This window comes from Oreochromis aureus, linkage group 5 (genome assembly GCF_013358895.1).
Source record: "Oreochromis aureus strain Israel breed Guangdong linkage group 5, ZZ_aureus, whole genome shotgun sequence".
Classification (NCBI taxonomy): domain Eukaryota; kingdom Metazoa; phylum Chordata; class Actinopteri; order Cichliformes; family Cichlidae; genus Oreochromis; species Oreochromis aureus.
The window spans coordinates 12,300,936-12,313,801 of NC_052946.1; the positions used below are offsets into that span (position 1 = coordinate 12,300,936).

The following is a 12,866-nucleotide window of genomic DNA, read 5'->3' on the forward strand; positions in this document are numbered from 1 at the left end:
CTGTGGCACAGTATCCTTTATTGATATATCTGATAGCTAAACAATTGCACAGATTGCTTTATTGTTGTGATTGATCAAAAATTATTTTATTTCGAAAGGGTGCGTGTGTGTGTAATCAAATAAATTATGGTTTTAGATAGATGCTGCAAATATTATATACAGAAATTGCTGCAGTCTGCACACTATTGCTAATTATAACCATACAGTGTGACATGTGTGCATTAACCCAGTTCATGTTGCTTTTTTAACAATGCTGTTACGTCATCAGCAGTGACAAAATAACTTCTGTGAAATGCTCTCTGGTGTGGCTGTTGCAGATTAGGCAGGTATTGATCACGTGCAAAAACATGTTTAAAAAGTCGGCACGTGTGCGCCAGTAATTTGTTTTGGATGTGAAAGAATTCATAAAGAAGTGCAGTTTGGACAGGCTTGACTGAAAAGTCTTTTAATTCAAATGTCAGGTACACAGTAATTGTTTGGAACAGTTTTTCAAGGTTAGAACTATTATAATGATGTTATTTGGATACCCTGACCTGGGTCACTGCTTTTTTGCTTTTTTTTTTAGTTGAACCTCATATTTCCATGGTGACCTTCATCATCACCATCATCTAGAAAGGCTCAAACCCAGAGATTCGCACTAAGAACCACCTTGCTGTAAATCTTTCCCCCTTAAGGACAACATTTGAAGACCCTCCCATGCCCTTTACTGCTATATCAGTAAAGATGTGATTTAATGATCATTAGAATAGTTTCAGAGTTTTTCCAAGGGTAGCTGCAGAGGCAGAGACCATAGGCCTGAAATATGACTGAAACTGCTTTTGGAAAAAAGCTCAAGGGTTACTCCAAGTTAGGGGTCCAAGGGGTTAAGAGTTAAAAGACCAGCTGATAGTAATATCAAAGAAGTATATTTCAGCCTGGTTCTTTTGCCTCTTTTTAAACCATGACAGCTTAAAGATTTAAGCGAGCTGAAGATGCCCTAATGATTATTGCCAAACTAAAGCATCAAACTGAATCAAATAAAGATGTCACGGAGGGCGACTTCCCAGCTCCCAGCTATGATGACAAAGTCATCCATGGAGTCAAGCCCTGCGTTGTCCTTGTGGAAGGAATTAAATGTAGGTCACCACCAAAATGAAAGGCCCGGCCTCGGCCTGGGGGGATATGTGCCCAGGGTCCTCTGTTGCTCTGGGGGAATGCAAGTGTAGGAAATAAACAGATTTATCACACGTGGCTATTTTTAGAAGCTGTGTGCATGCCTGTAGAGCCTCCTTCTACTTCTTTTTCATCTGCCTTAATGCCATTGTGTTAAGAAAATATGGCTAAGATTACTTTTATGTCTTTTACTTTGTCACTGACTGTCATCTGACTCAGTTGTTGCCCAGCTACTGAGCACTAGAGCATCTCCTATGTTAGGTCTTCTGTCTCCTACTATAATTCATTAAGGTTTAAGTCCTTATAGACTTCTGTCCTTCATAGTGTTGTGGAATATGTTTCAGTGAAGAATACTTGTTGTCATGCTCTTATGTCATTGTACTCTCAAATCTAACTGAGATATCATCCACTGACTTCTCAAATGTTGCTAAACCATGTGTCCAACCTTGTATCCAGTAAAGTTGGAGAAAAAAAACTACACTAAATATAATTAAAACTGAATGTAGTGGTTTATAAAAATCCCCCAAAGATGACACTTCAGATGTACAAGGATACCGAGACAGTGGTGAGGTCTGGGGCAGGAGTGACAGACGGATTCAAGGTGGGGTGGGATTACGTCAGGGATCGTCTCTGAGCCCCTTCTTGTTTGCAGTGGTGATGGACAGGTTGACAGATGAGGCCAGGCAGGAGTCTCCATGGACTATGATGCTCACAGACGACACTGTGATCTGTAGTGAGAGGAGAGAACAGGTGGATGAGAGCCTGGAGAGACGGAGGCATGCTCTGGAGAGAAGAGTAATGAACGTCGGTAGAAAACATGTAGGGGTGTGTGTGTGTGTGTGTGTGTGTGTGTGTGTGTGTGTGTGTGTGTGTGTGTGTGTGTGTGTGTGTGTGTGTGTGTGTGTGTGTGTGTGTGTGTGTGTGTGTGTGTGTGTGTGTGTGTGTGTGTGTGTGTGTGTGTGTGTGTGTGTGTGTGTGTGTGTGTGTGTGTGTGTGTGTGTGTGTGTGTGAATGAGAGGGAGATGGGTGGAACAGTGAAGTCGCAACAAGCAGAGGTGGTGAGGAGTTTAAATACCTGGGGTCAACCATCCAAAGCAATGGACAGTCCACAAGGAGGGGTAAAGAAGAGAGTGCGGGCAGGGTGGAGTGGGTGGACATGAGTGCCAGTGGTGATTTGTGACAGAAGGATGGCAGCAAGAGCGAAAAAGAAGGTTCACAAGATGGTCGTGAGACCTGCTATGATGTGTGGTTTGGAGATGATGGAGGGAAAAGATTAGAAATGAGCACATCAGAGGGACAGCTCAGGTTGAGCAGTTTGAGGATAAAGTTAGAGACGCAAGGCTGAGATGGTTCAGACACGCTCAGAACAGAGTACTGGATACACTGGAAAAAGGATGTTGAAGAGGAAACTGCCAGGGAAGAGTAGAGGAAGACCGCAGAGAAGACTCATGGATGCGGTGAAGGAGGACATGCAGAGGATATTAGGGATAGAGTGTGATGCAGACATGATCAAAACAGCAGATATTTGGACATTTTACAGCTGATGACATTAATAAGCAACAGGTCAGTAACAATAATTGGTTAGTGTCTTATACAAGGTTGAGCTTTTTAGAGGTGAAGGTGTGGAAGTGTTCACCATGCTGTGAAAGACTGCCTCGTCAACAGTTAAGTTCACCATGCATATTCTCAAAGAGGTGATTAATAAATGTTATTAAATATGGCTCTGTCAAAATTTGACTCAAACAGTTGGGTTTTTTCCAAAAAGATTCTTTTTTTCCAATTAAAACATGAGTGATTTATACATTATTATAAATCATTTGATTCAGTCTCCACACAGTGTCCCAACTTTTTTGGCTACTTGGTTGCTTTGGGGAGATGATCCCTCAAAATAGTCTACCATCAATTAAATATGGATGAGCTGCTTGGATTTCTCTGGCACTAGTGTTAGCTGTGCTTGAAGTTAGTTTGTGAACATCATTATATCAGTTTTTTGTTTTAGAGCAGTAAATAATAAAGTGTACTGTATGCATGCTTTGTTTGATAAGTAATGAGATTACATGTAAATTCTTAGGCCATGTATTTGTGAAAGAGACAGTTATTGTTAGTCATCTTGTGTAAAGTCTGATTTTTTTTTTCTTTCTTTGGTATGTCACATGTATGACAGCATTAAACATATTATTGTTCTCCTCGTCATTGAACCCAAATATGAACCTTGAACACCCCAGTTCAGTCTGGATAATGGGACAATGGCACAAAAGGAGGCAGTCTGATATTGATCTGCTGTGAGCCGAGTGACAGTTTAGACAAAGTGGGCAGGCCAAGGTCACAGCGAGGGTTGTGGCTAGTTGCTGTCATCTATTGATTGTGGTTTGAAAGACGTGCACGTGTAACATTATGCCCTTGATTGCTGATAAACCCGATTCTGCGAAATTCTGATTATTATTAAGGTCACTAAAGTAGTCATCATTCACTTGTTTTGTAAATACATAAAACTTCAGATGCTCAAGAATTATGAAGGTTTCTTTTACTTTTACTTGCCAACAGAAACATGCATGTGCAATCCAGATCTTTACACGATCAAAATAGCTGATGTAAAAGCGTTAGAAACAACTTTTGAACACTGCATCATTCAAGAAAAGGTTCAAGAGCAACTCAAATAACAAGCCCTGAAATTTTATCTGCTTACCAAGTTAGGAATTTATCAGTAAGGTTTTAGCAACTTTAATATAGTGAAACTAGGGGGGGGCATATACAAAACTTCAGCTAGTATCAGTAGTTTTCAGTGCAGCCGTAAGGTAGACAACACTGGAAGTCTGACAAACTAAATTCAATTCAATATTCAATTCAATTCAAAGCACTGACAACAAAATTGTCAGTGCAAATATCTTCCCAAGTGTTTACAAGGAATGCTGACTAATGTTGAGTGTTGCAATGCTACAAGAAAATGGCAGTGGGCTGGTTTTGGAGTCAGGAGCTGGAGGAGTTGCTGCAGGGAGGAATGTGGAGTCTGAGGGTATAGTGGAAGAGGGATATTAAACATTTCAGGATGATGACTGGGAGGTCACTGAGTTCATGAGCTTATCTGCCTATGAAACCTCTAACTGTAATGCTAGAGGAACATGGAGAAAATGGAAAGAATTACAGGGAGTGTTTCTTGAATGAAGAGGAGAGTGATCTAGTTTTGTTGGTGATGGGCTGTGTAGACCCTGAAGCAGATACTGTGGTAGTGAGTGAATACGTTTTTGATCGTGCCTTTTAGAATGTAGTAAAGTTCAAAGTCAGACGACTTCAATGTTTTTGCTGTAAGAACGTGCAGTCATTTCGGTTAATTTGACACTATCTGAACGTGGCGGCTTCTTCACTGAATGCACACCCTAAATACATTTCTGGAAGAGTATGTTACGAACATTTACACATCACTTTCAGCACGGCACATCTGAACGCTATCCTATTAAGAGCTTGGCGTGCACAAGATAACAGCTGTGCTCATGTGTCTTGTCTTGATATTCGCAGCTCACTGACAGAAATGATTGATTTAGAGCACAGCAAAATAAAGAAATGACTGCTTTCTAACCTCTCTCACAGTCTCACTTTGTCCAAACTGCCTTCTTTAGAGACGAATCTAATTTTTGTTCAGAAGGCAAAGATGGTGCCTAAATGCAACCGAATACAAACGTTGTGCACTTTTAGTTGACGGAGGCGCACACTGACCTCGCCATATACCTTTTTGTATGTTGCTTTTGCTCACTCACTGACAAAAAATCCCCCCAAAAAACAAACTTCCTGGAAGGAACTTCCACACATTATAACAGTTCAGAATAATGACGTTCAATCTGAGTGCTGACAAAGCCTTGTTGCCACTTGTTTCCAGAAATAGTTCCCCTGGGTTTACAGTGTTCCTTCGTTTATCGCGGGAGTTATGTTCTAAAAATAACCCGCGACAGGTGAAATCCGCGAAGTTGCAAACTTTATTTTTTACAATTATTATAGATGTTTTAAGGCTGTAAGACCCCTCACTACACACTTCCTACACTTTCTCAGACAGGCATCGACATTTTCATACGTTTCTCCCTTGTTTAAACGCTCTCAAAGTTCAAACCAAGTCCAGTATTATAGAATGAAACCAAAGATCAAACCCTGATTTCAGGTCCAGAACATGGGAATAGAGCAGCTGCGAGAGAATTCAACATTAATGAATCAATGGTACGGAAGTAGATCAAGCAAGAAGAATGAGTTGAGTATAGTTTGACCTATCTGACTGTTTGGTTTCACTTAATGCGCCTTATAATCCTTTGACGTCAACACTGTTGTGTTTGTTGTCTTCTGCTAGCAAAGATTTATGTAAATTTGACAAGCTGGACGCATTCTGTATTGTACAGGAGACACGGCACAAGATTGATTGAAAATGGTGCAAAATTGCACCCAAAAAAATCCGCGAAACAGTGAGGCCATGAAAAGTGAACCGCGATATAGCGAGGGACCACTGTACTCCATACCTGCTGCACCAAACAGAAGAAACCAAACAATAGGGAAATAATTGCACTCCCTGTGTAGGTTAAATTAATCCCTTCATGAAGACAGCATCGATTCATATCTAACAGAAAATGACTGATTATATATTTGACTACAGACAGTTGAGCTGTCAGTTATAGTTGACTGACCCATTTACTAAAGTTTATGGATCCATTTCCATCAAAAAGTACAAAATTTGAAATCCTCAGTCATAAATTTGGTATCAGAATTAAGGTGCCGAGGTTTGACAAATCTGACCTTGTGCATTATAGGTCAGATGGAGTCCTGTCGTTTGTGAGATTTCATAGATGACACTACTGAGGATCGTTATAGTGAAAGTAACACATGTCTGATTGACAGAATGTCCTCACTTTGAAATGATGGAGAAATTCGGTCTGAAGGGGCCTCTGTTAGCCAGGAACAATCGTATACCTGAAAATGGTATTGAGCCTTTTTTTTTAACCTCAACGTACAAAGTGAAGTTTGTCACTTGGTTACAATTAGGTTCACAGCCATCGTTGAAAAAGCCAGCCATGGCCATGTTTGATAGTGGACAGGTTGTCTACCTTCTGCTTTTACTTTTCTTAATTATTTGGCCAGTAAGTTAAGGGGCATCGAAGTAATATGATCACTGACTTTTCAAAAAAAATTTTTTAGCAAAGGTGGCCAGTATCCATTCCACCCCGCACCCAATAAGTACAGATGTGCTGAATTTAAGTTGCTCTCCTTGTAGAGTCTGATCCGATCACCATAGGTGGTACACAGCTTAGACAGGGCAGTGCCCCCTCTGTAGCTGTTATGATAATGAAGCGGTGTTTATGAGTGTATGTGTGTGCTGCAAAGGAGATCGGTGCATAAAGCTCCATTAGGTGATTACCCTCCACCCACACCCCCGTTATCCGTAGACCATGCCATTTGGTGACACCTCCCTCCCCGCTGTCTGTGTGCGGGCACTTACATATGTATGTTTTGGCTGGCAGAGGGGGAACAGCTGCTGATTATGACAAGGACACTGAGTAGGAAGTGTCTCCTTCTCAAACCTGTTTATACTATTACAGGCCAAAAGGTAGTGTGTGTGTGTGTGTGTGTGTGTGTGTGTGTGTGTGTGTGTGTGTGTGTGTGTGTGTGTGTGCATGTTTGCCATTCACATATGAGCCAGAAGACTGCTTGTGACTGTGGGTATCTGAGTCAACCTTCTGCTGGGCTCAGCTTGCTGGTTTCTTATCTGTGGGAAGGAACAGACAAGCGGATAGTCAGGCGGACAGGAAGGAATAAAGGTTAAGCACAGCTCCATATGTTCACACAAACATGCGCAAAAAAGTCTTGATCCTACACAAAGTGGTTTATTTTACCAGGAGGATATGCAAATGTGTTTTTATTTTATTTATTTAATTAAGTTTCATTGCGATCAAGATCTTGCTTGCAAGTGAACCCTAAGTTAAAAAAAAAATACTGCATATAACTTAATGGCCACTTTATTAGTTACGCCTTTCAAGTACATGTTTGGACCCAGTTTTACTTTCAGAACTGCTTTAATTCTTCATGGCAGAGATTCAACAAGATGCTGGAAATGCTCCACAGAGATTTTGATCCATATTGATATGACAGCATCACACAGCTGCTGCAGATTTGTCGGCTGCACATCCACGATGTGAATCTCTCGTTCCATCACATCCCAAAGGAGCTCCGTTTGATTGAAATCAGTGACTGTGGAGGCCATTTGAGTGCCGTGAACTCACTGTCATGTTCAAGAAAGCACTTTCCAATGATTTGCGCTGTGTGACACTGTGTGTTATTCTGCTGGAAGCGGCCATCAGAAGATGGGTCAGTTGGTACTAAGGGGCCCAACGTGTGCTAAAAAAATATCTCCCACTCGATTGCACCACCACCAGCAGCATGAACTGGTTGCTTTCGTGTTGTTTATGCCAAATTCTGACCCCAGCAATGTTGCAGGAGAAATCGACACTCATCAGACCAGTCAACGTTTTTTCCGTCTTCTAATGTCCAAATCCATGTGAATTTGTAGCCTCTGTTTCCTGTTTTTAGCTGACAGTAGTGACACTCGGCGTGGTCTTCTGCTGCTGTACACCATCTGCATCATTTGATGTGTTGCAAATTCAGAGATGCTATTCTGAATACAAAGAGTGAAACAAGTCATTATTTAAGCCTTCCTGTCAGTTCAAAGCAAAAAGGCCGTTCTCCTCTGACACCAACAAAGACTTTTCACCCAGGGAATCACTGCTCATTAAATCTTTTCTTTTGTAGACCATTTTCTGTAAATCCTAGAGATTGTTGTTTGTGTGAAAATCCCAGTAGATCAGCAGTTCCTAAAATACAAGAGTTCATCTGGCAGCACCAACCACTTAAACCACCTCTATTCCCCATTTTGACACTCAGTTTTAACTTGTGCAGGTTTCCTGGATTATATCAACACATCCAAATGCACCGAGTTGCTGCCATGTGATTGGTTGATTAGATATATGCATTGAAGAGCAGTTGAACAAGTGTAACTAATAAAGTTAGTGTACATATTTCTGAACAACAATCATACACATATTAACACACAAATATAAGCTCTAGTGAAAGCACTTTCAGGTAATGGAGAAATTAAAAACCAGCAGAGCTTTAAAGCCACACTTTAAAAAAAAAAAACCCCAAATTTTTGACAGTGACAGTATTTTTGAGGCTGTTGACCTGCTCTGTGTGCAGACATGCACACGGACCCCTGCTCTCACGACGGGCAAGTGGTTTTTCTTATTATGGTACCGCTTCTTTTACTCCACTTGCAGTAGTAGCAGTGATAGTTGCCCTTGTAGTGAAGTGTCTGTGAGGACAGGTCTGAAGACCCTTGTTAATGTAGAAAAGTTTAACATCATCTTTAGATGGTTGTCTGGGTTTTCAGTCAGATATGCCTTATTATATTTTCACCAATCACAGCAGAGAGCCCCTTGCTGAATAAAACTAGTCCCAAGCCTCCGAGCTGACCCTCCAACACAGGCTTATTGGCTTTCTTGCAGCTCAGCTGTGCGAGATTAAGGTAGTTAACACACTAACGCACTGATCTAATATAAAATTAAAAACCTTCTAATCGGTCTGTCGGGGTTGTGTTTTGGAGGTTGAGGTTAAGTGTTCACTTTTAGACCTTTTTATTCTCACTAATTTTATAAATGGATTGCTGATGAATTCTGTCCTCTTAAAAAGACGTCAGTTCTTTCATTTTGTTGTGTACAACCTCTATGATGGCTGGTGTATACATATGTTTTGAAGCTATTGATATTAGGTAAGGTATTTGGGATTGACTAGTCACAGCCACTGCATACTTCAGAAAAAGAAACTTGACATTGCTTGAATTGTAGTGTTTTGCAGAATTTGCACACAGTTAGTCGTTAGTTCAGTATTCAGGGGAAGTGTAGCAGTATCTTGAAGTGGGATGCAACGCGTTAATGGGTAGTGCTCAGTATCACGCAGGAATGTGAGTTGAATAGTTTAGGTTAGCAGCTTTATTGATGCTTTCCAAAACTGACCACAGGAAGTACCATTCAGAGGGTTAACCGACTGTGTGTGTGTAAATGCTGGCGTGTCATTCCTTACATCGTGCATGCTTTCTCTAATGGAGCCATAACTATGTGGTCCTATTTTTGACAAGGAAGTTGTGAAGCTAAAGGAGTCGTCACTGGAAACTTCTTTCTCTCACAAGGTAGCAACTTTCCTGCCCACATTGTATTATTCCTCTCATTAGCACAACCTCAGGCCCGGGATGCCTGTAGAAGCATAAATGACTTAAATGTTTCTTTTCTTTCCTTATAAAAAAGAGTATTTCATTGCTGTGTGTGTCATACAGTTGTAGTTAAGTTTTTTGGAGGGATGTTTTTGATGCAGTGGCAGCAGCTCTGAGCTACCAGCATTACAGTGTGACTGCCAGTGTCGTACCATTTTTCCCTTGATCATCTTCCTGAAATGCTAACGACGAATTTTTTTTTTTTTCTTTCTACATAACACCCACCCACCCACCCAGCTCAACTCGTGAATACGCTGAAACCATTAAGCCCCAAGGCAGCCAGCTTTAGATGAACACCCTCACAACAAATCTCCGAGGCTTCGTTGTGTACACCAGTAGCTGGATTACATCAACTCTTAGCACAGTCGCAGGAGTCTCTATGCTCGGCTCTCAACCTGTCTTTCTTGCTCGTACCATTCCACAGTTTGGTCAATGGAGCTTTTGTGGGGAGGGGATATTGAATTAATTAGGCCTATAGCGATAACAGTGTCTTAACCCTGGGTGTAAGCCAAGGCTCTGCTTTTTTTTAACACCCCCTTTGAAACACTGGTCACAATTCTTCCTATTTAGTTTTCTAAGAGCAGCACCGTCTAAATGGAGTCGAATCAATGGCCGCTTTTGTATGCGAAGTGAACTGACAGTCGGCTGGACACTCCGGCTTGTCTGAGCACTCTTTACGGTTGACATTCGGCACAAAAAAATTCTGCCTGGGAGTGCGCAAAGAGCGACTGGTATCTGATTGACTTTAAATCAATTTCCTCTTGGTGCACAAGCGATTAGATGTTTGCGGGCGCTACTTGCGAATTCTGGTAATGCACAAGAAGATTATCCCTGTCTGTGTCCTTCATACAATGGCACATAACCGTGAAAGAATAGGCGATATACTGTAATAGATGATTGAGTTGATGCACGTCAAGAATATTTGTATAAGAGATTCATTATCTTCAGACGCAGAAACCACGTCTCTCTGTGTGCATTGTATGCTTGCTCGAGTTAGGATGTGCGCATCTGTGATTTATCACCAGTGTCACCGAACGTGGCTGCAGTGGGAGCCTCTCCCCGTATCCTCACACATCTATTTTTACCAGCTTATTGCTTAGCAGCTCACTGGAGACAAAATGATTGCAAGATAAGACAGATCGGGAGATGGAAGAAAGGGGTTTCAAGGGAAGTAAGCAAAGCAGGGAAAGCCCTCTGCTGTCACTAAATAGAAGACAAAGATATTTTGCCATGGGCACTGGATGCTTTTATTTGTGCCAGAATAATTCGATTTTTGGAGTAGGATAAAATCAATTAGGTAGAGAGTGAGATAACGCTAAAGAGAACTTCAGAGCAGCGCGTACAATAGCGTGGAAATCACATTAGTCAGGCAAACATTGAATGGTTAAATAGAAACACAGTGTTTCGTGTGTAAAGCTGTTTACCGCTGGTGCCACACCGGCCAACTGTCTGCAGCCATTAAAGGCAAGTGCTAGAATTTCACAGGCTGCATGCCAATTCAGAAACAGACACGCACACTCCCATTCCACCCCGGCACATATGGCAGGCTCTCACTGAGGTGCCACTACAATACTTCACACCCCACCTGAGAAATAACATCATAGCAGACAATTGATAATCATCCTTTGAGGCTCTGCTGTTTGCAACTTGCTCTGCACCAATTGCGATGGAGGCGTCTAATGCATGTTGATATATATGCATATCTGTAACGAGAGGATATAGGAACAGAAAGATGAGGATTATGGGGAGGAAGGTGGAACAAGTGTGTGTGGATAATCCCAAAGGGTGCACATGGCAGTTCATTTGACATCATAGCACTCACATTCCCAAGGTGATGAAATGCCACATAATGAAATGTTCTATCAAGTTTATTAAACAAGGGGGGGAAAAGAAGTCGTCTAACTTTACGTTTCTCTCTGTTTTTCTGTCTAGGTACTACCCGTGCCCCACGTGAAGGAGAAGTTCCTGGCGTGGACTACGACTTCCTCTCAGTAGAGCAATTCCTGGAATTGGAGAAAAGTGGGACCCTCTTGGAGATAGGAACATATGATGGTAAATTAGAAAGTTTGCTGTAGTTGACTCTTCTTGTTGGACCTTGCCAACTAAAAGGAAAAAAACCACCCTCCTGCAGACACCTGGACAGGTGAATCTTTGCAGTAGAACCAGCAGATCGAGCCTCCCATCTCTACAAGCAACAATGTAAAACAAACAGGGTTTAAATCACTTTAAAACCTGCTGCTTGTATTGTATTAGAAGACTCATTTTGTAGTTTGTTTGAGCTTGACTGGCAGATATAACTGCCTTTACCTTTAGCAAATGCTTGAAATTACTCATCCATTCATACAGTGTTAGCAAGCAGTGTAGTAGGACCCAGTGCGAATATTCTGATGTTTCAAATGTCTTGTTTGGGTTTACTAACCGGGCACAATAACAAGTTTGTGACTGAATGGTAAAACACTGTTGTTTTTGAGGCGTTTAAAGAAGTATTTGTCTCAGAACACAAAATTTGTGGATGTCAATTTTTTTTTCTTTTTAATTAACTCAAAGGAAGGTTTTGTGCAGGGACTTTGCTGCAAGTTACTACAGTAACTGAGCAGTTTTCAATTCTTTTTTTAACTTTATTTATTTCCACACAAAGATACGCCCATAATGAAACTTGCAGAGAGCACAAAAGCCTCTGTCTTTACTAAGCAGAGGGCGCACACAGAGCTCTGCAACATGACAAGTCAACTGTCGTGTAGTTTGCTTTTTTTAAGTTTCCTATAATATCTATTACATAATGTTTTGAAATGCCCGTCAAAATACAGTTATGGAACTCAGACAGGTCTGAAGTGTGTGAGAGTTAAGTCTGAAGCTTTGTTAGGATCTAAAATGTGGTTCGAGACTGCATATAATAACTGACAGCTGAAACTACAGTATGTAAACACCCGTCCACCTTCTTCAGTCTATGCATGGTGTAAACCTGGGTGTTTTGCTCTCACAGAAAAGCAGAAACATTATCCTCTTGAATAATTCCATCATGTTTGACTGCAGGTTTTTTGCTGTTGTTATATCTTCACGTCTGATAATGTAAAGTTCAAACTATGAATCATCTGTAACTCTACCAGCTTCTAGAATTCAATTATTTTATCCTTTAGGTCTGTGAGCACGGTTGATTAATTGTACTCAAGCCAATGCTATATAATTAGACTAGCTCAGTATAGCTTATTTATATTTTGGAGCAAACACCATTCGCTCATTAAGACCGTGGCTTTAGATGCTGGTCTGCAGATGGTACAGTCTCTTTACCTCTGCCTGGTTACTCCTTGGATGAGCATGAGTGGTTTTCTGTATGTTTGATAACTCCTAATTTGAATTTTTCAGTTAAACCAAAATGTTGCACTGGCACTGAAGAAATTGAGAGGATTTTTATGGAGGAGAGCAG

General features: G+C 41.1%; 1 protein-coding gene across 15 annotated transcripts in view; it reads left to right on the top strand.

The window, feature by feature from the left end:
- The window catches only part of magi1b (membrane associated guanylate kinase, WW and PDZ domain containing 1b), a 136,449-nt gene that overhangs the window by 68,186 nt on the left and 55,397 nt on the right, over positions 1-12,866 (top strand). For all 15 annotated transcript variants that reach the window (XM_039611915.1, XM_039611921.1, XM_039611917.1 and 12 more), the window contains exon 3: positions 11,375-11,494. In XM_039611915.1, coding sequence (XP_039467849.1) covers positions 11,375-11,494 — 120 coding nt within the window. The remainder of the gene's footprint in view (positions 1-11,374; positions 11,495-12,866) is intronic.